General features: G+C 34.3%; 3 protein-coding genes across 5 annotated transcripts in view; 2 read left to right on the forward strand and 1 right to left on the reverse strand.

Moving 5' to 3' along the window:
• On the forward strand, positions 1 to 3,104 carry LOC126828667 (E3 ubiquitin-protein ligase TRIM33-like). Its single transcript, XM_050558586.2, has one exon. It carries the CDS (start codon positions 317 to 319, stop codon positions 1,844 to 1,846), a length of 1,530 nt encoding a protein of 509 aa, XP_050414543.1. The 5' UTR covers positions 1 to 316; the 3' UTR covers positions 1,847 to 3,104.
• Positions 3,038 to 18,398, reverse strand: LOC126828673 (alanine--glyoxylate aminotransferase). Its single transcript, XM_050558594.2, has 12 exons — positions 18,005 to 18,398; positions 15,176 to 15,254; positions 14,267 to 14,380; positions 13,459 to 13,523; positions 12,950 to 13,050; positions 10,591 to 10,661; positions 10,100 to 10,184; positions 9,433 to 9,528; positions 8,726 to 8,795; positions 6,909 to 7,004; positions 6,350 to 6,432; positions 3,038 to 5,528 (listed from the first exon to the last, which is right to left on the reverse strand). Exons 1-12 carry the CDS (start codon positions 18,266 to 18,268, stop codon positions 5,384 to 5,386), a joined length of 1,269 nt encoding a protein of 422 aa, XP_050414551.1. The 5' UTR covers positions 18,269 to 18,398; the 3' UTR covers positions 3,038 to 5,383.
• Positions 18,287 to 26,983, forward strand: part of LOC126828664 (acetyl-coenzyme A transporter 1) — a 16,033-nt gene continuing 7,336 nt past the window's right edge. The window contains exons 1-2 of one of the 3 annotated variants that reach the window (XM_056102488.1): positions 18,287 to 18,339; positions 25,204 to 25,921. In XM_056102488.1, coding sequence (XP_055958463.1) covers positions 25,332 to 25,921 — 590 coding nt within the window. In that variant the 5' untranslated portion in view covers positions 18,287 to 18,339; positions 25,204 to 25,331. Of the gene's footprint in view, positions 18,340 to 18,440; positions 18,649 to 25,203; positions 25,922 to 26,983 lie in introns of those variants that run through there. The other 2 variants (XM_050558580.2, XM_050558581.2) reach the window with 2 other exon arrangements.

A 26,983-nucleotide genomic window follows, 5' to 3' on the forward strand; every position in this document is an offset into this window, starting at 1 on the left:
TTGTTTTCATAACATCATAGTACTTATATTGGACAATTATTGTTGATATAGTAGTCGTGTAAAACATTATTATGTGTCGGGATGTAATGGACTGAAAGTAAAGGACATAGACAGCATACAGCCAACTGTGTGAAAAGAAGTCATTGCTTTAAAGTATTAGTATACAATTTAGCTATCAACAAAGTGGACGTTCACGTGTCTAGACTTGTATATCTTGTTTGTGCTACGTGTTTGTTTGAAGATGGCTGAAAATTGGATATTACCAGGATTTATTACTGTACAATAACTTGATAAACAATCATTTTAATAAAACACAATGGCTGAACAGACAGATCATGAAGTATGCAGTATTTGTTTAAATGACTTTCAGGAACCTAAAATTATTGACTGTCAACATTCTTTCTGTTACAACTGTCTAGAGGATTACGTTCACAAAACCTCAACTAATGGTCAGTTTCCTTGCCCACTGTGCCGTCAGAATATTATTGTTCCTTTAGGTGGTGTGAATCAATTTTCATCTAAGCAGCAAATGGAGAATGACTCAACTCTACAAATTCACCAATGTGACGTGTGTTTTAATATTCAAGCAACATGTCGATGTCGCGATTGTCAACAACATTTATGTGAATCGTGTAAATCAACACACGATACGTTGGTTGGCTGTAAAGGACACATCGTTGTCAAGATAGATGGAATTTCAGAACAAGGATTAAAGGAAATTACCTTTGAGCAACCAGCTTGTGATGTTAAAGAAGATATATCTGAGAATTCAAGAGGCGCACCCGTACACCCCGCCGATTTCTGTCCAAATCACCCGAAAAAGAAAACAAAAACCTACTGTAAAGATTGTTTGGTGGCGGTCTGCTTTAAATGCTTTCTCAAGGACCACAATGGACATACATATCTGGATCTACAAGAAGATGATGTGCGAGAACAAATCAGAGACGAACTAAATAAACTGAAAGTAGAAATAGAAGAACATATCAACAAACTTCAAAATCATTCAACATCTTTACAAAGTAAATTATCTGAAGTGGAAAAAGCAGCCAAATCGGCTTGTGAGAACGTTGATACGCATGTCAGAAACATTTGTGATAAAGTTCACGAAATGGGAGAAAACGTAAAAGAAGAAATCCAGAAAACCTACAGCGATGAAAATGAAAAATTCACAAAGCTGATGACCGACATTAAAGGTCTAACTGACGATTTGCAATCTGGTGTCAAACTTTCCACCAGTATTCTAGAAGACACTTCTATTGTTCAAGTTTTGGAGAGATTGCCAAATGTGCGCCAGGAAGCGGACCAATGCCGTTCCAGAAAGTTTAATATCCCGGATGTAATGTATCCATTGTTTACAGAAACGGAGATAAATGAGACAGTTCTACGAGAACAACTTGGTAAAGTAGATGTAGATACAAGTATACACCACGAAACAAGATTTATTAATACATTTAATATAAATCAGTTCAAATCTGCTAAAAATGTATATGGTTCTGTTACAACATTTCATGGTTTACCGTGGTGTGTCTTGGCACAAAATTATCCGCCTGGCGATCCAGGCTTTTTTCTATGTTTGAACAAAACAGGTCGAAGTTCAGATATTTTATCATGTCAAGTTGATTACTTCCTGAAACTGATCAACCATATAGATGAAAAGAAATCGATGACAAGACACGGTACAAGGAGTTTTAAAAACTTTCAAGATAAGCTAGGGCAAGGATTTAACCATTTTATTACCTGGGACATATTAACAAACCAACAAAACCAAGACAATGGTTTTCTAGATTCCAACAACAATTTCAACATACAAGTTATATTGAAACTAATGGATGTTAAAAGGGACTAACGTCTTTGGAATATAAATAAATCTAGCAGAAATATAATGTGTGTTTCTTTGTTGTCAGAGTCATTAGTAAATAGATTGTGTTGATTACCTTTTAGGACCAGGAACTTGTCCCTAAAAGCTACTAATTTTCGTTGTCATTGGACTTCGATTCTTGAAATGATACTATTAGAAGACGTCTGTGATGACATCATACTCTGTTCCAGATCTACAGTACGGCGGTATTTGCTCAGAAATATTTGGATCAATAACTTGATTCACCGGAGTGGGTTATCTGGTTATCATTTTTTAAATAGAAATTGGCCAGAACAAATCAACGATTGGAGTAATGAGGGCACGCTTTCATATCTCCAGAATCCATTGTTCTCATTTGTAATGAAATTAAACGAGGTTTAGCATCCTACTATTCTGCTCCCACTGGGCTAATGAAGATGGGCATATGCCATATGGCCTACTCTTATATAAAATTCCAAATGCCAAGGGATCTTTTTATGTGCATGCCAATCTATACACGGGACCTCGATTTTTCATAACCTCTGCATCCAGTACCATGTCACACTTATTGATTATTGGAGAAGAAAAAATCTGAGGCTACTTCCACCACGGCAAAAACCTGGCTGTTGGAACAAAATGGTCCCTTTATACCCATTATAGGGGGGGTTGGATGGCCGAATGGTTAGCACGTGCGCGCTGTATCATAAGGCCTGTCATTGAGTAAACTGGCATGGTTTCGAATCCCTGGTTGTACGTGACAAGGAGTAGGGTCGCCTGTCCAACTTCGTGGGTTTTCTCTGGGTCCTCCGGTTTCCTCCAACTTCTAAAGACACCTATGCGCAACCGAATTATTGAAATAACATCAAACCATATGTTAGTCCCGAAATGACCTAGTTTGTGTCAAGTGGACGTTAAACCCCATTTCCAAAAAAAAAAAACATTTATACCCATTATATGTCCATATTTAATATTGTCACCACCTATGAATATTTTACAGGTCACAGTTCCTTACAAGTTTTTTTTTCAAATTTGTATTAATTGTTAATTCATCAAAAATTACCTTAAGCCAAGTCTGAACATTTATCCTCAATTATAAAGTGTTCGGAAAGCTGTGACAGGCAGACGGACAGACAGAATGGTAACAACAAGTATTATTTAACTGTGGAGGGCGTGTAAAAAGTAAAAAAAACAAATTGTTCATTTAGTAGTAAATATTTCTTTATTTGCCTTCTTCAACAATTAACAAATATATACAATAATATATAAATCAGCACCCACAATTTATAATCAACAATTATATATTATACAATAAAGATTATAGAGCAGCTTGTTAGCTGGAGCACTCAGTGTTATACAAATTGATTATCATCATTATTATTATTGGTCACATAAGACAAACAATATGGAGCAGCTAGTTAGCTGGAGCATCCAGCCTTATACAAATTGATTATTATGGAGCAGCTTGTTAGCTGGAACACTCAGCCTTATACAAATTGATTATTATTATTATTTGTCACCAGGCAAACAATAAAGTTTATCAGTTATATAGAATCGACCATTCCTTGATGTTTAAATAGATAAAGTTAGACATAAACCTGCTTTATACTGACCTTTAAAATCCTGTTGAACCAGGGTATTATTCTACTTAATATCGACCACCAGATAATTTGTCTGGCTAAAGACAGGGCTTGTCAATTATGGGGTGTTTAACATCCACTCGACCCTAACTAGGTCATTTCGGGACTAACATATGGTTTAATTTTATTTCAATAATTCTCTTGCGCGTAGGGGTCTTTAGCAGTGGGAGGAAACCGAAGGACCCAGAGAAAACCCACGAGATTGTTCAACCAGGGAATCAAAACCACTCTAGTTAACTCAATAACAGACTTTATGATCTAACCTGCATGGGTAAAACCATTCTTCCACCCAACCCCCCATAATCATAAATAGCACTCAAAATCAATCTGATAACATAAATTATAATAAAAAACACAACATGTATACAGAAAACGTAAAAAAACAAAACAATATCAAATAAATGCTGATGATGAGTTCAACTCATTATTACATTCATCTTAATTTAGGCCTGTTTGATGCAAAAAAAATAAGAATAATCCCAAATTTGATTTCATTATTAAATTGAATAGATATTTGTGTACCTGTAATTAACCTATTTTGAGCAGCAGGTATCTTAAAAACATATACAAATTACAATACATAAATATCTTCCGGGTGAATCTACCTGGGTTTAAACTCAACTGTCCCTTCATTCTACAAACTGTAAAAACAGCCTGTTTTTTTAAAATGAATTTAATTTGCGATGTTTCATTACGTTATTTAAAATGACTGATAGTCAAATTCTGAAGTGGAAGCCCTGCTCCCATGTGAACCTTCCAGCTTCCAGAGATAAATTCGTCCTGAATAAGAAATGCAAGAAATAGTCCAAATCATTCTGAGAATATGAAATACCCCAGGTCTTCCATAAAATTTACCCGGAAATATTAGGCCTGTCTAGTCTAGATATATTAAAAGACATTAATTGGAAGATAAATACATTAAAAATGTTAAATTTAAATATTTCAGTGTTCAATGTCAAGTTACTATGGCGACCATGGATTCCTCCCAATTCAAAATACAATCATCTAAATTATTAAATTACAGAGTCTATTTATTAATGGGGCTACTGATATTCCTCTAACAGAAAACAGAGGTAAACCAACCTAATTAAAATTTCTGAGTGTTATTTAACGGATTGTAATCCCCATCCAAACTACGATATTTTGAAAGTTGAATCTCTACAAGGAATATCACTTGTTTTCTTAATTCAATGATAAATAATAAATATGAATAACTTTTAGTCTGGGTGCGATTGTTCAAAAAATATAAATGATATCCACATCTTTTATTAAACAAGACAATCAACTAAATTTGAAAAAACAATTTAGTTTTAATCCAAAATAAATCCATAATTAAGCATCAAGGGTTAGGGTTAGGATTGAATTGAAGCCATGTCTTGTATGCATAACATATTCCCATTCCCATTATCAATAAAATATTGTTTATAAAAAAACATTTATGATCTAACTAGTGCATGCACTCAACCCTGGAGAGAGAGAGAGAAATGGGGTTTAACATCCACTCGACACAAACTAGGTCATTTTGGGACTAACATATGGTTTAATGTTATTTTAATAATTCGCGTGCGCTTAGGGGTCTTTAGCAGTGGGAGGAAACCCACAAGGTTGGACAGGCGACCCTACTCCTTGTCACATACAACCGGGGATTAGAACTCAACTCTGGAAGCCATTTAACTATTAATTCTATACAAACAAAATTTATATGTGAGCATCAAATATTTTTCCATGTCAAATACATGTATTACATAATTTATAATCTATAACACATGCAGTAGACCACTCAGCCAATCAACCCATCATTATGTGTTTGATTATATGAAGGAATCAGTCACAATCAAGGAATAATCAGAGGTATACAGAAACAGTATTATAGTTTCAATCTACACTAAAAGTTTCCCTGAATCAAATTTCACTTTCGGACATTTTCTAGAGCTTCTCCCAAAGCTCGTAAAACCAGGCGAATATTATCGGGTGTTGCATTATAACCCATAATACCAATTCTCCACACTTTTCCTGCTAACTGACCAAGACCACCAGAAATTTCTACACGATAACTAAAAAAAATAAAACAAGATTTTACCACACAAATCTAGTTGGAACTATATTATCTTATACATTATGCAAGAACTAAATCTGCCTATTGCAGATCTTTCTTTAGGCCTGAAATGTTTTATAAACTATTAATTAGACAGTAATTAACTTATCCCAGCCATAATCAACCCTCGATGGCATCGGATTTCTCCGATATTAAATAGATTAGAACAGAACAGTCATATTTTGATTTAAGCTAAAAATGGGGGAGCGAGACTTAGCTTCGAACATCCAGTTGAAAATTATTGCACACGACTTGTCAAACATTCAAAGGCTAATATCTTCGCTCGTAATAGAGTAATTTGAATGAAATTTTCAAATTATTCATTTTACATTATCTATTTTCGAACTATTATAGCAAGAATGGCTAGCTCTTTATCTAAATCTTACATAATGTATCTTTAATATATCAATACTATCAATGTAAAATAAAAAATTATAGCTGGCAAAAAATCAATACTAGCAAGCAATTAATACCAACTTCCTCCATGTCTATGATCTTTTCAAATAAGATGGTAATTGCAATCTTGTGGCTATCTTATTTCTGAATTTGTTATATGCAAAAAACCAATATTTTAAAAATAACAATTTTAAAAACATAGATGGGGGGAGGTCAGGACACCTAACACCAGCAGCATATACTAGCTCTACCATTATTGTCGACCAATCACACAGAACATGTTTTTTAATTACCGACGGAGATGACCATATTATACATCCACAGTACATAACAGTTCTTATCAATTTCAAATTGTATTTATTTCATTATAAATGGTATATTTACTTTTTCATTGCGTAATCTGCGACATCCTTCCAGTTGACCCCTTCTGGTACTTTAACGGCTGTTACACATGGATTACGTTCTTCCTATAATATATAAATCATAACTTGAACAACATACAACGAACAAAATGGAGTTTAATATTTTGAGTTAGGACTGTATCACTAAAGTGTAGTTGATGCTTACGGCTAGCCATTGGATCCATTCACTTAATCTGATACATACGTTTGTTGTTTGGGATGTCTGTATTAATGTCCTGTCTGTAGACTGGGGAATTTGGCTCGGAAAACAATATGTTTCCACATCCTATACTTTATTCTAACCAATTTTATTGCACCAACTGGGCTAATAAAGATGGCCATAGGAATTGTGAGTACCCGGTACACAAGATGGAACCATCCTGGACAATCCTGAGGAATCTTCTCGGACAACACTAGTATCATTCTGATTTTGCCATTATGGCTCATATTGACAAGAAACCAAATATGGATGCCACCCACATGAGTCTCAGATTAGTAATATTTCTCTTGTCATGTAATTCTGAAAAGTGTTGGTAAATTACCTTATTTGGAACCCAAAGTTCAAGACCCAACTTTTCTACACCAGTCCATAATTGTTCAGCACATTCTCTGTTATTCTTCCAGCTTGCTTCTAAACCCTGAAACAATATAAACATCATAATCTGTTCATTTATACATTCAAAGCTAACTCCTAAAAAACATACAACAACATAATCAATTCATTATTATAACTTTTTTTTATTATGACAAAGTGAGAAGATAACCTATTCTCTCTTCTCACGATAGCGATTTTTAAAGTGTGTTTTAAGGTGACTTTCTGAAATGCAAGGACTTTTTATTTTGTGTTTTTACTTATTTTCAAATAATTTAATTAAATTAACCGGTCCATAATATCATATTTCATGTATTGGATGTTAAATCTGTAATAAACAACAACATCAATTCAATTAATCATTAACTTCCAACCCCTAAAACAACAACATAATCTGTTCAATTAAACATTAAATTCTAACCCCTAAAACAAACGGGGTGTTCCCACTTAGCCGGCAGGCTTTGATGTCAAATTTTGCCGCTAATCCAGAGTTAATCCTAGAACAATGGTGTTATAAACTATAGTCCATATCTTTATAAGACTAAAACTGTATTGATTTTAACAAATTTAACTTTTATTAAATAACATTAAATAGCTTACACATATAAAAATATATTGATTTTAACAAATTTAATATTTATTAAATAACAATAAATGATTTACACATATAAAAATGCATTACAATTTACACATTTAACTTTTATTAAATAGCATTATATAATTTATAAATAAATGCCTTACAACATAACAATCATTTTACAGCCCCACTAAATAGGAAATATTTGTTCCATACCGATTTACACTTAAAGAGCCATTTAATAACTGTGTTTTCCAATGTTCAATTCTTGTATCAAGTTGTCGATATTTCTTAACTCGAGGCCTTTTGGTACCACCAAATAATATCATTAACGCTGAACACTAGTGAACAGTTCTTGAGTGACTACTTTTAAACAGACTATAGTTTTAAGATCAATCAAAGGATTAACAGTCTGCCGGCTAAGTGGGAACACACCAAACAAACAACAACATAATCTGTTCAAATAAACATTAAATTCCAACCCCTAAAACACCCAACATTAAATGAAATGAGGTTTAACACAACATCATAATCTGTTAAATTAAATTCTAAAAAATTATAAACCTCTACCTGAGTCTTAATCCTAAAATTGATAACATTACAAATCAATGTTTTTGATAAAAGAAGATATGTACTGTTTTGTTGGCTATATATATATAGACTAGTATTTTTTTACGTAATGCCCTTCAGATAAGATATAATAAATAAGGTGTCATAACCATGATGTAAAATGAGCGAAATTGCCCCAATAGACACTTAATTCTCAAAAAATAAGTACTTATAACTGGTATTCAGGGGAGATAATAAGCATCAATATCACTTTATCAACCTTCAGAAAATGAAATGATGGTTAAACCAGGTGCTAAGCGAGAGGGATGCATAGACAAGCGTTGCGTCCTGGTTTAGAATTTTTGCACCCCCTCGCAAATGACAAAAAATCATGCGGTTTCAATGCAGTGTTTTCAACATTATAATAATAATACTTAACCAGTATCAAACATATACCGTTTGTCAGACCATATGCTACAAATTGATTCTAGCATGTATCACAAAGCCCGGTAGCACTGGGAGGGACTATCTTGAGTAGAAATTAAAAAACATTTCTCTCTCTCATAACAAAGAAAGGAAATGGGGTTTACTTTTCAGCACCAACCATGCTTATGAAAGAAGTAATAATTAAATACACATACCATTTCTACGAGTCTAGCTAAACCTTCTCTAAGAGCGTAAATACTACTGACAGGTGCTGTATGATGATATCTATAAATATATTATAAAATCATTTACATAGAACCTTTTTAATTTAATTAAATCCAAGCCAAGAGATTATCTATTTAATCCTTGATTTATGATATAACACTTGTTGTAATGTTACAGTATAATAAAGCAAGTGATTGTATCGATACTAAGTGTTCTAGTATTAAATTATCTATCACTGATAATATTATTGTTTTTATTTCTTAAATACTGGTAAATGTAAAACAATCAATCAATTTGAGTACAATTTAGCCAACTTCCCACTTTAATAGAGAGAGAGAGAGAGAGAGAGAGAGGGGGTAACGTCCACTTGACACTAACTAGGTCATTTTGGGACTAGCATATGGTTCAATTTTATTTCAATAGTTCGCTTGCGCGTAGGGGGTCTTTAGCAGTGGGAGGAAACCGGAGGACCTGGAGAGAAAACCCATGAGGCTGGACTGGCGACCCAACCCCTTCTCTCGTGCAACCGGGGAATCAAAACCATGCCAGTTGACTTAATGACAGCCCTTATGATGCAACGCGCAGGCGCTAACCCTTCGGCCATCCTACTCCCCTCATTTTAATAATGGTGTTAATTATTTTCTTGTTGTAAATATATTATGAATAGTGCATACCACAGCATAAATTAGTTTCTTACCTCCTAGGATTCTCATCACATCCCCAATAATTAGCCAATTCACCAGCATCAAAATAATATGAACGAACCTTTGTTTTACGATTTAATACTTTTTCTCTGAAATATAAAACAACTTTTATTATTAATTTCTCATAGGATGAAAATACATATCCTCCAATGCGAGTTTTATAATAATAACCAATTTACGATGAAACGCAATGATCAAGTAAGCTTCATTTAATTAAAATGAGATACAGGTATATTCTGGGTCTGAAAATAATGATCAACCAATTTTCCATTTGGTTTATAGCTTTTAGACTGGGATGCTTCATTAATAAAGATGTTTTGAACAGTTCCTGACATATATGTACACTCTTTGAGTTGGAAATGTCCAATTTCCCTAGTGTGAGAGGTTAATCTTGTCATACCATGCATCAATTTGTTCACACACAAATTAAGATATGGCATGCTACTACTATACCCCCATCTACTTTTTGTAAATAAATGTTTATAATAGACCTAATTTTATTTTTTAACGGACGATTCTAGAAAAAAACTTGACGTCCAATTGGGCATATTCCCTTTTGGACCTTTGCCAACTTGGGTAGGACATGTTCATACAGATGATGTGAACTTACTTGGCTTGTGGTGAGAAAGCTATAGGACTTGTACCTGGTGGTGAACTTACCTGGCTTGTGGTGAGAAAGCTATTGGACTTGTACCTGGTGGTGAACTTAAAACTTTCTGTGATCCAGAATATATAACATCAATACCTGAAAATATACAAATCACATTATATGTATACAGTGATATCAGGTAGGTTTAAATATAATGTGGGCATTAGCTTTAAGTTTAAGTTTAACCTCATAACAATGATACAATGAAATCTTCCCTTCATCTCACTCTTTCTCCCAAACAATAAAACTCATTCTTCCTTCCATGAACATGGCCACAGACCAACCTCACAATCCTCCTACTGAGAAAGTCAACTAAACAAAAACTTATGCCATATTATGGGTGTCAGCATCATGTCAGAGAAAGGAGGTACAGCTACCAATATATGTTTTATGTACACTTCCACAGACTTATTTTATCACATCCAAAAGGTCATGACTAGGTTCATTCTACTTGTTACAAGAACACTAGATAACACTTGTTATAGTCTCATAATAAACATACCCCATTTATCCATATACATTGGTACTCCACCTAATGCTGCTACAGAATCTACTAACAACAAACAATTATACCTGTAAATATAAATACAGGTATATAGTTAAATTACAGGTATGGATATAGTTAAATTACATACCTGTAAATATAATACAGGCACCTGTAAATATAATAAAGGTACCTGTAAATATAAAACAGGTATATAGTTAAAATTACAGGTATAGATATAGTTAAATTACATACCTGGAGAAAAAAAACAACAAATGGGGAAAACCTGGAGGACCTGGAGAAAACCCACAGGTTGGAAAGGCGAACCTACTCTTGTCATGTACAAACGGGGAATCTCCGACCTTATGATCCAACGTGCACGCGTTAAACCACTAGTGCCCCGCCCTCATAAGAAGAGAACGTGAAATGAAAATGAAATGAAATGGGGTTTAACATCCTACAGTGTGCTATGAAAGAAATTTGGCCCAGACAGCGGCACTACGGCCTACTCTTATATCGAATTCCAACCACGTCAGAAAATCTTGGTAGAAGAGAATGTGAGCAACCACTAGATCTGCATGGTGCTAAAAACCGACCTCTTCATACTGGGTCTGATCAATTCTCATGTTTGCTCTGGGCCCTGTTTCACAAAAACTTAAAACTAAAATCACTAAAATAGATTTTAACTAAAATCAAACTGAAATTTTAAATTTTATGCGTTTCACGAAGATCGATTGTAACTTAAAATGCAATTTTAATTGATTTTAGTTAAAATTGCTTGCGCTCGCGCAGTGCACAATTCCGGTGAGGGCACTTAGGGTGTAAGCATACACGCTTCGGAACTGAAAACTGTTGCCAGGTTGAACTAACCGTTACAATACCAATAAGGAGGGTTTCATACGTTGTAACAATGTCTGCACATGGTCAGTCAATCGTAGAGAGACGAAATAAATAAGTTTATTGCGTGTTATTAGTTTTGAAATGTATCAGTTGGTTGGCCTTGAACTTGCATGTCGCTTTCGTGACAATGGCATTTGATTTACTCGCAGGCTTCAATGGAAATAATGCGTACTATCGATAAACTAAATCGCTTGAATTTTGCAGTTTTATGGTATTTTGGATAACAGAAACTATTGAGAAATTGTCACAAATATGTGATATTTCTAACTCAAACGATTAATAAAGTATTGTTGATTTTCAAAAGTATTTAATAACTTTTTAACTAATGCACGAAATAACCAATGTTCCGATGCTTAGATTTGAAATTTCAGTCCCATGGACCCTTTCAATAATAATTTGAAAATGCTAAAGTGCCACACTCCTTATTGGATTTTTCCCCCAATATAAAATACCCTTGGCTCCTATATAAATCATCATAACCCCAAAACCATAAATACTTTGCATATGGCGTATCTAGTATTATAGGACTGATGGGGTTTCGATTCCCCAGTTGTACATGACAGGGATAAGGGTCGCCCGTCCAACCTCGTGGGTTTTCTCCGGGTCCTCCAGTTTCCTCTAACTACTAAAGACCCCTACACGCAAATGAATTATTCAAATAAAATTGAACCTTGTGTTAGTCCCGAAATGACTCTCTCTCTCTCCCCCCCTCTCCCTCTCTCTTATTTTTGGTCTATTAATTATTTGCAAATAGTATAATTTATACTTGAATCATGGTAATATATAAAATAGTAACAAAGAGTTTTGTTTACTGGGGTTTTGAGGTTTTTTTTGTGTTCTTGGGGTTATATTGCTTATATTGCCTTACAATAAAATAAACGGGTGGGCCGCAGCTATATTTCCCATGCAATGAAAAGAAATTGAATGAAAATTATTTTTGTGAATGATAGTATGTTGAAATTATATAAACAATATTATCATTATTCCAAATATATCTATATGTCGCAATAGTTCTCACAGCGTAGCTCTAATCAATGTTGATTAATGTTGTGATTTTAAGTTAGGAGAGGGTGACGGCTGTCCTAAGTTAAAATTGATTTTAGTTAAAATTGTCCCTAAAATAGTTTTGTGAAACGCCACAATTTTAAGTTAAGATACAATTTTAACTTACAATATTATTTTAGTGGATTTTATCTAAAATGCTTAAAATCGTTTTGTGAAACGCATCTAACTTAAGTCAGGATGGAATTTTAGTTTAAGACGATTTTAAGGAGTTTTAAGTTTTTGTGAAACAGGGCCCTGGTCCTGAATCCCATTCGCAGGCCTGTAACTAGTCAATTATAAAAACAATAGATATACATTGTCCGTCAATTTTACAGCACCCCACCCTTCTCGTCGCTCTGAGCTAGTTATGGCTCTGCCCATTGAGACTACTATAGCACTGTCCCTGGTCAAACAGATACAGGAAGGAACCTACCTATGACAGAGATCACCCAATCCTTCTAATGGCTGAGCAGTAGCACCAGAAGATTCACCATGAGTAATAAATAATATAGATGGTTTATATTTCTTTAAACCCTATAATATAAATAATATATCATTATACACCTGTACACACCTGGACCACACCTGGACCATACCACCAACAAACACATTCTCTATAGTTCTACATATGGCATGGCATGGCATGGCATGGCATGGTATTATAAGAGGGTTACACATAGGCAGAGCCGTTCCCAATCCAAATTTAGATATTTGATGAATATAAAAATATTGTTTATAAAAAAAAATAATATCAGTAACTGGTTTATATTTCTCTAAATGTAGTAACACAAAACTGTCAAATTTATACATGACCTTGTTTGTTTCCCCTGGCAACCAGACACAACTAAAATATCAAAACGCACAATGTAAGGCAGGTATAAATCATGTCCGCATTATAAATGTGAGCCCCACAAATTATATTAATTCATCAAATCTTCTTACCTCTTCTATTTCTGATAGATTAAAAACTTGTCCCATTGGTCGAATCAACTTCTCTGGTACAGAACCTTTTATATAAAGCAAAACAAAATAAATTATTTTACTCAACTGTTCTTGTTTCAATTCAATATATTGTAAAAATTACAAAAAATCTTAAACTTTTGTGACGAAATGTCGAAAATCTAGGTGAAGCAACACATCAGACAGGGGTTTAACGTTCACTTGACACAAACTAGGTCATTTCGGGACTAACGTATGGTTTAATTTTATTTCAATAATTTGCTTGCGCGTAGAGATCTTTGGCAGTGGGAGGAAACCGGAGGACCCAGAGAAAACCCACAAGGCTGGACAGACGACCCTGTGCAGAAATGCATCAAAATTCATCATCTTAGATACTAACAGAAATGGTTCACCTATTTCTATGGTGGTGATTTTGTCATTGAGTCAAGCGGAATGGTTTTAATCCCAGGCTTGTACGTGACAAGGAGTAGGGTCGTCTGTTCGACCTCGTCGGTTTTCTCTTGGTCCTCCTGTTTCCTCCCACTGCTAAAGCCCCCTACGCGCAAGCAAATTATTGAAATATAACTGAACCATACGTTAGTCCCAAAATGACCCAGTGTGTATTGAGAGGATGTTACACTCTATCCCTCTCTCTCATTTCTATATTCTAAGACTATAATGTAGTTATCAATGAAAGCACCCAAAAGCTAATACAGAGGCGATAGAACCTGATTCTACTTTGCTTCACAGTTATTTCATAATAACATAAACGAGCCCCACTTTTGATAAAGAAGATGTAAAAATACTCTACCATTCCTGTCGACCATTTCAGCAAATCGTTCACCCCAGATACCATTCTGACAGACGAGAGCTACTTCACCAGGTTCCAGTAAATTAACACAAGCTGCTTCCATAGCACCATGACCTAAACACAGACAATGATATAATATTAGTAAGTCCAGGAGGACCACACCACACACAAACAAAACACACAAGACAAACCCACGGACACACAAACTACATAGACATCACTACAAATTTATGTATCAAACCATGTAAATGGGTCCAGGGGTTCACTCACAGCTGTGTAGTCCTGGGTCGCTGTACTCAAGCCTGGAAATAAGGCACCTGTAACAGACAATGTCAGGCACAGATTCAGGCTTTGTCAGGCACAAAACCTCTGGTGCCTGTCATTTTGTCCGGCACTGATTTGTCTTTTTTATTGATATTATTAATACATGTACGGCACTAAGTTGAAAATGTCAGGTAATCTTTCATTAGTGCCTGACATTTTGTCAAGTACATCTAAAACCGTTATTTCCAGGCATGGCTGTACTCCTTACTAATACAGGCTACACCCAATATTAACAGCTACATTAAATATGATTTAATGGAGGATAGGTGAATATATATATTTATATTTTGATAGTATTTACTTCATTTTGGAACTGAAAGGTGACAGAATGAATGATTGAATGAATGAAGGAATGAATTGAGCAGGGATGGATGAATTATGCAAGGATGGCTAAATGAATGGATGGATGGATACATGTAGAAACAAATGGAGAAATGGATGGGCAGATGGATTGATTGGTGGAATGAATGGGATGGATAGATAGATGAAGAGAATGAAAGAATGGATGGAGATACAGATGGATAGGGTATGGAATAGATGGTGGAAAAGAATGAATGAATGAATGTATATCAGGAAGAAGCTTACCTGTTGCTGATACAACAAATGTCCAGGTATTTTGAGTTTGAAAAGCGTACTGTAAACCTTCTTTTACTTCATCCATGATCTAATAAAAATATAAATAAAATTACTAACTTTAATATTTAATAACTATTAGCAGCACTTTAACTAGCTAACAAACAATATATATAACTGCTAGCATTATTCACAGGACTTGCCAGGATTTAAGAGAGAGAGAGAGAGAGAGGGAGAGATAGTGAGAGAGAGAGGGGGTTTAACGGACACAAACTAGGTCATTTCGGTACTAACCAGGATTTAAAGAGATCTATTAATGGAGTATGGAATGGGAAAACTATAGGTTGAAAGTGAGTACCTAGTTGGATATATTTACCATTCAATGCCAAACCAATCAATTTGTATAAGTTCTTCAGGGATAAGATAAATAAATGGCCACTCAAGTATTCTAAATGATACACTTTTTTTTAAATTTCAAAAGCTTTTGAGAAACCTAACCATGTATATATTGTTTCTATCTAAATTAGTGTTTTTCACAGAAAATAGGAAGCAATATTTTTAATAGGTGTTCCGAAGAAGAAAAATTCAATTTTGTGTGGCCTATTTAGGGTCTTGGCCATTTAATCAGGGTGCTCCCCAAGTCTACAATTTTATCATACTAAACTTAGGCTGCCTGTCTACAGTTAGCTCCGCTTGTGAACAGTCACTAAGCTAGTTGACCGACATTTTAAGTCCTAATATCCACAATCTATGTATACTTCGAGAATTTTGAGAAGTATTTATTGAAATAAAATTGAAAAGGTTTATTTGTTCTTTGTATGTATGACAGATGTGAAACGGAGTTGAGAACAGCATTACAAAATAGTATACTCCTTTTGGGATAGGGCAGCCATTTAGGGCAGAGATTTATTCTGTGTGCGGAATGCAATTATTTCAACAGTAATCAGATCACGTATAACAAGAATGCTTGATGACCTTGAATAATATAAAGATAACACACCTGTACTAGTAGAGCAGGTAGATTATTATATGGTGGGGGTTTGGGGGGTGGATGGTCGAGTGGATAGCCTGTGCACGTTGTATCATAAGGTCTGTCATTGAGTCAACTGGCTTGGTTTCGATTCCCGGCACTGCTAAAGACACCTACGCGCAATGACCTAGTTTGTGTCAAGTGGACATTAGTCTCTCTCTCTCTTTCTCTCTATCTCTCCCCCCCCTCCCTCCCCCAACCAGCATTTTTAAAGGCATCCCTCTCACCTAGTCCCTGGTGGCTATATAGTTTATATGTTTTGTCCGCTGGTTTGTCCTTTGGTTTTTGTTCAGTCCTCCTGCACCTACTACTATACAGAGAATTATTGACAAGGAAAATACTTGCTGTCAGGATCAAGATAATAAAATCTTTCTTTTATTCTTTATTAGTAGATCTAAAAATATATTTATCTATGAAATAACTAATCTCTGTGTTATCGATGTCTTACAAATATATCTCATGCTTTCATCATGAACATCATGAGTGAAATAAAAATATATGGCCATGAAAGAATAATCATCTAGTTCATTTTATCTACCTGCCTCTCTCAATACCGGTAAACATGCACTTTCTTTAAAACTAAAACACATTTATTTTCAAACTAAGATCTTTACAGAGTAAAGTTTATGCATATAATCAAGAATTTGATGTCAAGGAATTTTGGTTACATCTCAAAATAATTTTTGTCCCTCAATTATTTAATGTTGCAAAAGAAATGTAAGGGTCTATATTTACACAAATGTATAATTTGTACTTATCTCATGTCTAAACTTGAGATTTTTAATATAAAATTTTGATGTCACATTGATCTTATGCATCTCACTTCAAATATTTTACAACCGGTTTATCAAAAAAAGAAAAAAAGGTACACACAGGTACACTATTACTTTGAACAGTGGTTTTGGGTTGGATTGTATTTTTTTTATCCTACATCCAAGAAAAGGTTCTACTTAAAGTAGCTAAGTCTCTAACTCAATATCATCAAAACTTTTCGACATTGAAAACACGAATTATTTGTCAATTCAAATCAACATTGGTCTTGTCATCTTACAGGGAAAAGATGGGCTTCTGATATCCAATTTTCAAGACAAAATAAACATTTTACCATTGGTACACGAATCGTGTACCATAATGCGCTTCAGCGCCATTTGGAACAAGGGACTCAAAGAACGAGGCTAGACATATTTCACAAGTCATGTCAAATGGTGACGCTATATTCTTATCTGGAGATCATGTACTGCAATAAATACCATCGGTTTAGACTTGAATAACCAGACTCTAAAGATTGTCATTCAATTGGGACTTCTGGCGTATTTCACCGAACATAACTGATTAGAAATTACAGTAAAAACTGAAATGACTGAATGTAAATCAGTTTATATTCATTCATATTACATTATTATATGCGTTGCGACCCATTTGTGTCAATTTCTAGATCCCAAATATTAGCGACTTAGCTCCTTTAAATCATTAGTTTTGTATTCCCTAGTTAATAATTATGCATTGTATAATAATGTATCAAATATCTGCATTTGTTTGGAGCTTTTGTTTTATCCTATAATAGCCAATAAATGTTTTTATCAAAATTATAGTACATGTATTTCTGTATTTCCCAGAAAATATAATATATACATTGTTTAACAATGTATCAAATATGAGCATTAACGATTATCCGCATGTTTTTACTCTGCATATAATTGCATATGTTTTAAATCTTTTTTTTATCAAGACATTTACAAAGAATAATGGTCCATATGGCAAAATATCGTCTGCTATTAGCATAATAAATAAATGAATAAAATATATCTTACCTTGATGAATTCTGGATGAAGATGACCCAACATCGGGAGAGCGCATGCTGCTAATATTCTGGGTGGGCAGTTAGAGGGACCTGGTCCCATTAAAGTTTTGTGGGGAAAGTCCAGGGGTTTGAGGAGGCATTGAGGGGGTGCGGATACTCCTGTTGATGACATCGTTACAGCTGACACACGTGTTGACTGACGTAGTTGTCGGAGTAGATGTCGCCGTAGGCCTATTATTGATCGAAAAGTTGTGCAAACGGCTGGGGACGACATAACGACCTATATTGCTAATCTATTTCCAAGATAAATATGACAAGCTCACAAGATAAATTACACTTTTGAAGGTACAAATTCATTTATCTCCTGACCCTTGACCCACCGAGTTGTCTCCCCTAATTCTCTGTCTTGATTAACCAATAATTATTCTTATTATCTGGGAAATCACGCCTACTAAATTTTAACCGGATGTTTACGTGTGGACAACTAAAAGTGATCTTTTTCCACTAAAAATTGTTCCGTTTCATGGGAATGCTTCACGAGTGGACACGTTTCAGTTGGGACTAGTTCAACATATGGGATAATTAGAAGTTAAAAATAGATTTACTGGTATCATATTTTAATATACGAATCTTCAAGCCTGACCTAAATTTGAGGTATTACCGATTATAGACTTAGTTTTTTAGGTGTTTTTTCAGAAGGCGTTGGATTAATTTGACATCAATTTCAATTCAAGTGATTGATTATTCAGAATTGAAAAACAAAACAACCCAGAGACACAGCTGTTTGAATGACAGTTGATTCTCAATAGGGATTTTTAGAATCAAACTTAATAAAATAAATTAAGGGTCTATAATGAATACAACCAGATATTTATTTCAACATAATATTTTTTTTTACTTGTGCGGTAAGAAAGAATGATTCAGCTTTAATTCTGTTTCCAATAGTAACGCTTTTTTTAGTTATTAGGGTTTCACACTGCGTAGCTTGTGTGAAACACTATTGTTTTTGTTAAAATTATTATTCTTATTATTATTATTATTCTTCTTTTGTTTTGAGTAGATCTCAGCAACTGATTGTCGGATCGTTACGATTTCTTCGGTTTTATCGGAAAAGTGGGTGTGACTTAGAGGATAAAGCTATTTTGAACGTTCTGCGACAATGCGAAATGTCCGAAATCACCGAAGCTATCGTTTTTAGAAATATTGCGGTAATTTTAACAATAATCATTGGATTTTAACTTTCGATGCATTTTGGCATAGCCGGAGACGGGGCACATAGCTACGCTACTTTTGATTTTTGATTTTCGGCAAATCTTCGCAGATATTAGGCGCTAAATTTAGAAAATTTAAATTTTTACAAAAAACTTTTTTATTTATGAATATTTTTTAGTCGTGTTTTACACAAATATAACGAGTCCTCTGACTTGGGCAAAAATGTGAAATTTTTTTGTCTCGGTAATTTTCCTTGGCCCCCATTGGCTAATTCAGTTTTTCAGTCCTAGATTAATTATTTATTGTTCGATTTGTATAAAACAAAGTTCATATGTCCGTTGTCTCAATTGTCATTTTTTTTGTTACCAATAGTGTTATCTGTCGGCACCGGAAGTGGCGTAAATTGACAAAAAACTACAATTTTGACAGTTAGGTACCATTTTTCGAAAGCAAATATTATTTTTTTCAAATCTGGTATAACTGAAATTGTGCGCCCTTTAAAGGCGCACAAAATGTTGGGACCAGTTTTTTTAATTTCGATTCCGTTTTCGGGCTATTTCGATTAAAAGGTGAAAAAAGGTGTAAAATTAAGCTATTTACAACCCATCCAGCGTTTTCATATTTTAAAATATTACTTCGTAACTTTCATAAACTCGTAGCAATAATCTATACGGAGAGAATGTATGTGAAAATTAATTTGTAATATGCGCAGTTGCCGAGAAATGGGCAATTATGCATGAGTCACTTTTTACGCTACTTTGCCTGTAAAAGAGTCAATTATTATTCGATTTTCATAAAAGTGACACCATTTGATGTGTAATGTCAATTTTAACTAGGTCAAACCAATTTAACATTTTCAATATCACCGGAAATGACGTAATTTGGGCAAAAATTGTATTTATAGCCTTCGAAACCAGTAATTTATTCAAATGAGTCATATTTGTTATTTGTTTAAAATTTTGATATTTGATTCAAATCAACTAATACAATGAACCCTTACGATCATATAGATATCACAAAATGGTTTCTAACTTGTTCAGTTGCGGAGAAATAGGCAATTTTCAACAGGTCACTTTTTAAGGTTTTTTGTCAATAAAAGTGTCAATTATTATTCGATTTTCATGAAATTTTCACTGTGTGATACATAATGCCATTTACGATTTCATACAAGTAATATAAGATTTTCATTATCACCGGGAGTAACGTCATTTTGGCAAAAACTGTATTTTTAGCCTTCAAAACAGATATTTTATTCAAATGAATCAGATTTGTAATGTTTTTTAAATTATGATATTTGATTCCAATCAACAAATAGAATAAACTCATTCGATCATACAGATACCTCAAAATGGTTTCTAACTTGTACGGTTGCAGAGAAATAGGCGATTTTCTACAAGTCATTTTTCAAGGTTTTTGGTCTATAAAGGTGGCAATTATTATAGGATTTACATAAAATTTTCACCATGTGATGATGCTATTTCTGATTTCATAAGCCAATTTAACATTTTCATTATCACCGGAAGTAATGTAATTTTGACAGGATCACTGACATGTAGCAAATGAATTGATTGCTGGATTTGGTTGTTTATTTCATGTGTGCAATGCTTATGTGGAAACCTGTTTAACGGTTTCATTGGTACCGTAAGTGACATAAGTTCAAGGGTAACGTGGCACCGGTGAAACCCGTCATTACTGCTTCGCAGTTCTAGTTATTCTTATTATTATTATTCTTCTTTTGTTTTGAGTAGATCTCAGCAACTGATTGTCGGATCGTTACGATTTCTTCGGTTTTATCGGAAAAGTGGGTGTGACTTAGAGGATAAAGCTATTTTGAACGTTCTGCGACAATGCGAAATGTCCGAAATCACCGAAGCTATCGTTTTTAGAAATATTGCAGTAATTTTAACAATAATCATTGGATTTTAACTTTCGATGCATTTTGGCATAGCCGGAGACGGGGCACATAGCTACGCTACTTTTGATTTTTGATTTTCGGCAAATCTTCGCAGATATTAGGCGCTAAATTTAGAAAATTTAAATTTTTACAAAAAACTTTTTTATTTATGAATATTTTTTAGTCGTGTTTTACACAAATATAACGAGTCCTCTGACTTGGGCAAAAATGTGAAAAAAATTTGTCTCGGTAATTTTCCTTGGCCCCCATTTGCTAATTCAGTTTTTCAGTCCTAGATTAATTATTTATTGTTCAATTTGTATAAAACAAAGTTCATATGCTCCGTTGTCTCAATTGTCTTTTTTTTTGTTACCAATAGTGTTATCTGTCGGCACCGGAAGTGGCGTAAATTGACAAAAAACTACAATTTTGACAGTTAGGTACCATTTTTCGAAAGCAAATATTATTTTTTTCAAATCTGGTATAACTGAAATTGTGCGCCCTTTAAAGGCGTACAAAATGTTGGAACCAGTTTTTTTAATTTCGATTCCGTTTTCGGGCTATTTCGATTAAAAGGTGAAAAAGGGTGTAAAATTAAGCTATTTACAACCCATCCAGCGTTTTCATATTTTAAAATATTACTTCGTAACTTTCATAAACTCCTAGCAATAATCTATACGGAGAGAATGTATGTGAAAATTAATTTGTAATATGCGCAGTTGCCGAGAAATGGGCAATTTTGCATGAGTCACTTTTTACGCTAGTTTGCCTGTAAAAGAGTCAATTATTATTCGATTTTCATAAAAGTGACACCATTTGATGTGTAATGTCAATTTTAACTAGGTCAAACCAATTTAACATTTTCAATATCACCGGAAATGACGTAATTTGGGCAAAAATTGTATTTATAGCCTTCGAAACCAGTAATTTATTCAAATGAGTCATATTTGTTATTTGTTTAAAATTTTGATATTTGATTCAAATGAACTAATACAATGATCCCTTACGATCATATAGATATCACAAAATGGTTTCTAACTTGTTCAGTTGCGGAGAAATAGGCAATTTTCAACAGGTCACTTTTTAAGGTTTTTTGTCAATAAAAGTGTCAATTATTATTCGATTTTCATGAAATTTTCATTGTGTGATACCTAATGCCATTTACGATTTCATACAAGTAATTTAAGATTTTCATTATCACCGGAAGTAACGTCATTTTGGCAAAAACTGTATTTTTAGCCTTCAAAACAGATATTTTATTCAAATGAATCAGATTTGTAATGTTTTTAAAATTATGATATTTGATTCCAATCAACAAATAGAATGAACTCATTCGATCATACAGATACCTCAAAATGGTTTCTAACTTGTACGGTTGCAGAGAAATAGGCGATTTTCTACAAGTCATTTTTCAAGGTTTTTGGTCTATAAAGGTGGCAACTATTATAGGATTTACATAAAATTTTCACCATGTGATGATGCTATTTCTGATTTCATAAACCAATTTAACATTTTCATTATCACCGGAAGTAATGTAATTTTGGTACCGGAAGTGACATAAGTTCAAGGGTAACGTGGCACCGGTGAAACCCGTCATTACTGCTTCGCAGTTCTAGTTTTTTTTTTATTTATTGATTTATTTATTATAAATTCAGTTGTACATAGGATACCTGATTGAATGTATTTATGGTGGACACCACAGCTGGTATTATAATTATTCAGTAGACAGATACGATATGAATCGCCTGATCGAATTATACTATTCAATATACTGTCATACATGTAACATATTAACAGAACACAATATGGAAAACAGTCACTGGTTTTATTCTAAAAGCATCACGTTTCAACATTTAAAAATGCTCCTGTTATCATTATCAAGCACAAAGATTATGCACCGTACATGTGGATGGCGTATGTTTATTGGTGTGTTCATTAAGCACATGAATAAACATTAAATGTAAAAATTATAAAGTTGTTTGAATTCTGGGGGGTTGGATGGCTGAATGGTTAGCACGTGCACGCTGTATCATAAAGTCTGTCATTGAGTCAACTGGCGTGGTTTCGATTCCCCGGTTGTCCGTGACAAGGAGTAGGGTCGCCTGTCCATCCTCGTGGGTTTTCTCTGGGTTCTCCGGTTTCCTCCGACTGCTAAAGACCCCTACGCTAAAGCGATTTATTGAAATAACCTAAATGACCTAGTTTGTGTCGAGTGGATGTTAAACCCCATTTCACTCTATCTCTGTTTAAAATCTCATATTTCTGTAAGTGTAATTCGATCACATCAGTCCATTACAGATACTGTTTTTCTCCCACTGCTAAAGACCCCTACGTGCAAGAGAATTATTGAAATAAAATTAAAACATATGTTAGTCCCGAAATGACCTAGTTGTGTCGAGTGGATGTTAAACCCCATTTCTCTCCCTCTCTCTCTCCATTACAGATAATATACAGTAGAATCTGTATGAGCAGCCACTCCTATTCAGTGACATCTCCTTTTAAGCGGTCACGATAAATTCCCCCCGTAAAAATTCTATTGTTTCATCTCTTTATTCAACGGTCACTCCTCTAACGCTGCCAGCGGTCATTATTTTACTAATAAATTTAACAAAACATCGCCCATTCAATGGCCATTATTGAATGATACCATCTTGTCGTTCTTTGTAACACCCCGCTAATTCCCTGGGTAGTAGTTAATTAACTGAACCCCACTGATCAGGTAAAAAGAAATGTGAAAATAACAATAAACCCGGGATTATCTGTTAATTAACTAACCTGATCATTGTTTACATGCGTAACGAAACATTATTGGATACTGATTGAATAAAATAAAAGTACACAGGACCCTGTTTTTTTTGTACTATTCAATTGACTGACAGTGTTCCTTTCTGGGCTCTCTGTCATCCATCACTGAAAAGGGAAAATCCAAAGTTACCGATACTATCTTGGTCAACACTGCGGTCGAAGCTGAGTTCTCCTGGTAAATGAGCTTGTGTCGGCCACAAAAGAAAATGATAAAATTGACATATACATTACTGCTCTATGATGTGTATCATATCGTGACCCGTGTATTGCAATACGTGTCATATTGTGCCCCACTAACAAATTTGTGTGCCAACTAGCTGATGACCAGGCATTGCAAGGGATGAAAGTAGTACAACTCCGAAACCGGAAACAGTAGTCCACCAACGCCAACAGACCGATGTAGCTCCCCGTTCCAAGCTACCCCTATTCACAAAAGTTCAGCCTTGGGACAGACCTAGCGTAGCTGGCATCTCTGAACAGACCGACAGACAAACACGACAGTCACAAATATCAATATTAAAGATACATTATGTAAGATTTAGATAAAGTGCTAGTCATTCTTGCTATAATAGTTCGAAAAAAGATAATGTAAAATTGATAATTTGAAAATTTCATTTAAATTACTCTATTGCGAGCAAAGATATTAGCCTTTAAAGGTTTGACAAGATGTGTGCAATAATTTCAACCACCATACTGGTTGTTCGAAGCTAAATTAAATCAAAATATGGCTGAACCGTTCTAATCTATTTAATATCGGAGAAATCCGATGCCATCGCGAGTTGATTATGGTCTGGATAAGTTAATTAATGTCTAATTAATAATTTATATAACATTTCAAGCCTAAAGAAAGACTTGCAATAGGCAGATTTAGCTCTTGTATAATGTATGTTTAATATAGATAATCAATAATATACAGTATCTTTATTAGTTTGGGTAACATATTGGAGAAAGATAGTAGATCTATCTACATTGTATTACCCAGTAATATTTATTATCAGGATTCAGTATTTAACGATCACTCATTCACATGAATAAACTCTATCATTTAAAATAAGGCATACACACACATATCTATGATAAAATTCATAATTTGATATAAAACATGAATATTGTAATTAACATACATGTAAACTGATTTAATTGAGTTGAAATTTCAACTTCATATTGAATTGTTTTATATATTGATGTTTCAAGTTAACGTTGCATGTAGAAATTGTAAGGATGGAAAGACCTTTTATTTTACGGGTAGATTTTGAAATGTAATATTTAACAACCTGCAAATTTTACTCTCTTTTCAGATATATTTGATGCTAATATGAACCAGAGTACTGGATAATAGAAACTAAAGAATTGGATAATCTTATCCAAAGAACTGGATATTATAAAAAATTTATATAAAAGTATATCTACTTCACTTATTTCAGTCATGACTTCGAAAGATTCCGGGACAGGACGTAAAAGAGGACGTCATTTAGTTGAAGGAACTGGATTCGAGAGTAGTGACTATTCTCCTCATTTTCCGCTAGTGTCGTCTGTTGATCAGGGAGATTTTACGGATTTTAATGACAGTAAAGATAAAACAGAGATGTCAAATCTGAAGGGTGATTACGGCAGTATAGCATTATTGACATTTTTGTACATACTACAAGGAATTCCATTAGGACTCGCAGGAAGTATTCCAATGTTATTAACCAGTCGACATGTAAACTACAAGGATCAAGCCTTATTTAGTTTCGTATATTGGCCATTTAGCATTAAGTTGCTATGGGCGCCATTAGTAGACGCTATATACATTCCATGGTTTGGTCGTCGTAAGACATGGCTTGTTCCAACACAATATATGATTGGTTTATTTATGTTAGTGTTATCCTATCATGTTAAAGATGTTATGGGCGATGGAGACGATGAAGGTCGTGTGAATATTTTATTGTTGACTGTCGTATTTTTTATGTTGAATTCTCTGGCTGCCACACAAGATATAGCTGTTGATGGCTGGGCTCTCACCATGCTCTCTAGGTAAGTTACATGTAGATAACTGTAACCCAGGTATCATTTAATCTTGTGTATCTAGCACCAGTTTTCTTTTACATTCGTTTAATAACAAATCTTTGTTTAAAAATTCATAAAAATCGTTTAAAATCACCAAAAATCATCTAATTTGTACTTGTGTCCAGTTTAAAGCTGACTGATTAATTTTGATAATGAGTGTCCAATTTACAAGTATTTAATTTCCTGACCACTGTTCAATAATTAATCATACATCATAATCTATTGGGTTGTTTATTTTTTAACAGTGATTGAGAAATTAAACACTTGTAAATTGGACACGCATTATCAAAAGTACAAATTAAACGATTTATGGTGATTTTAAACAGTTTTTACGAATTTGGATTCAATCCCTGTTGTGAGCGTATGTGGCGTGAAGAAGATAGGGGCACCTTCTCAACCTCATGGATTTACTCCGAGTACTCCGGTTTCCTCCCAACGGAAAGACCCCTGCGCATGCTCTTAAGGTAATAAAAACGAAAATAGGACAACTTGTCTGCGATATCACCTTCGGTGGAAGCAGACGTTAAACACGAAGAACAACAACAACCCCATTATGTGTAGTAGTTGAGGTTTTCATATTTGACAGAATTCTACCTCAAATAACAATGTCCCAGGTTTAAATCTTGGCAGGAACTGAGAAGAAGCGCTAGAATTTTTCCATCCTGGGCCTGACAAGTCAAGTGAGTCTGATCTTACTAATATGACATAGAAATCAGAGATCCATTTGCGTACATTGACATGGATGTAAAAGAAGCCTTGTCAGTTAGAAACCAAAGAGGACTAGGTAGAAATACTGCTGCCTATGCAAAATTCTCCTGTAGAAATTATGATAGTTTCAGAATGACTAACTGAGATGTTAAGACGTTAAAGTCCATCCTTGGTGGGGTTGGATGGCTGAATGGTTAGCATGTGCACGCTGTATCATAAGGTCTGTCGTTCAGTCAAACGGCGTGGTTTCGATTCCCCGGTTGTACATGCAAGGGGAAGGGTCGCTTGTCGAAGCTTGTGGGTTTTCTCCAGGTCATCCGG

This window comes from Patella vulgata, chromosome 7 (assembly GCF_932274485.2).
Source record: "Patella vulgata chromosome 7, xgPatVulg1.2, whole genome shotgun sequence".
NCBI classification, from domain to species: Eukaryota; Metazoa; Mollusca; class Gastropoda; family Patellidae; genus Patella; species Patella vulgata.

Bases quoted from the DNA above. Each gene is read 5' to 3' on its own strand.
- LOC126828667 (XM_050558586.2), top strand. From the start codon at position 317: ATGGCTGAACAGACAGATCATGAAGTATGCAGTATTTGTTTAAATGAC.
- LOC126828673 (XM_050558594.2), bottom strand. From the start codon at position 18,268: ATGTCGTCCCCAGCCGTTTGCACAACTTTTCGATCAATAATAGGCCTA. The intron at 15,255-18,004 runs GTAAGATATATT...TATTTTTATTAG, and splicing joins TTCATCCAGAATTCATCAAG to ATCATGGATGAAGTAAAAGA. The intron at 13,051-13,458 runs GTAAGAAGATTT...TTTATATTATAG, and splicing joins ATCTATCAGAAATAGAAGAG to GGTTTAAAGAAATATAAACC.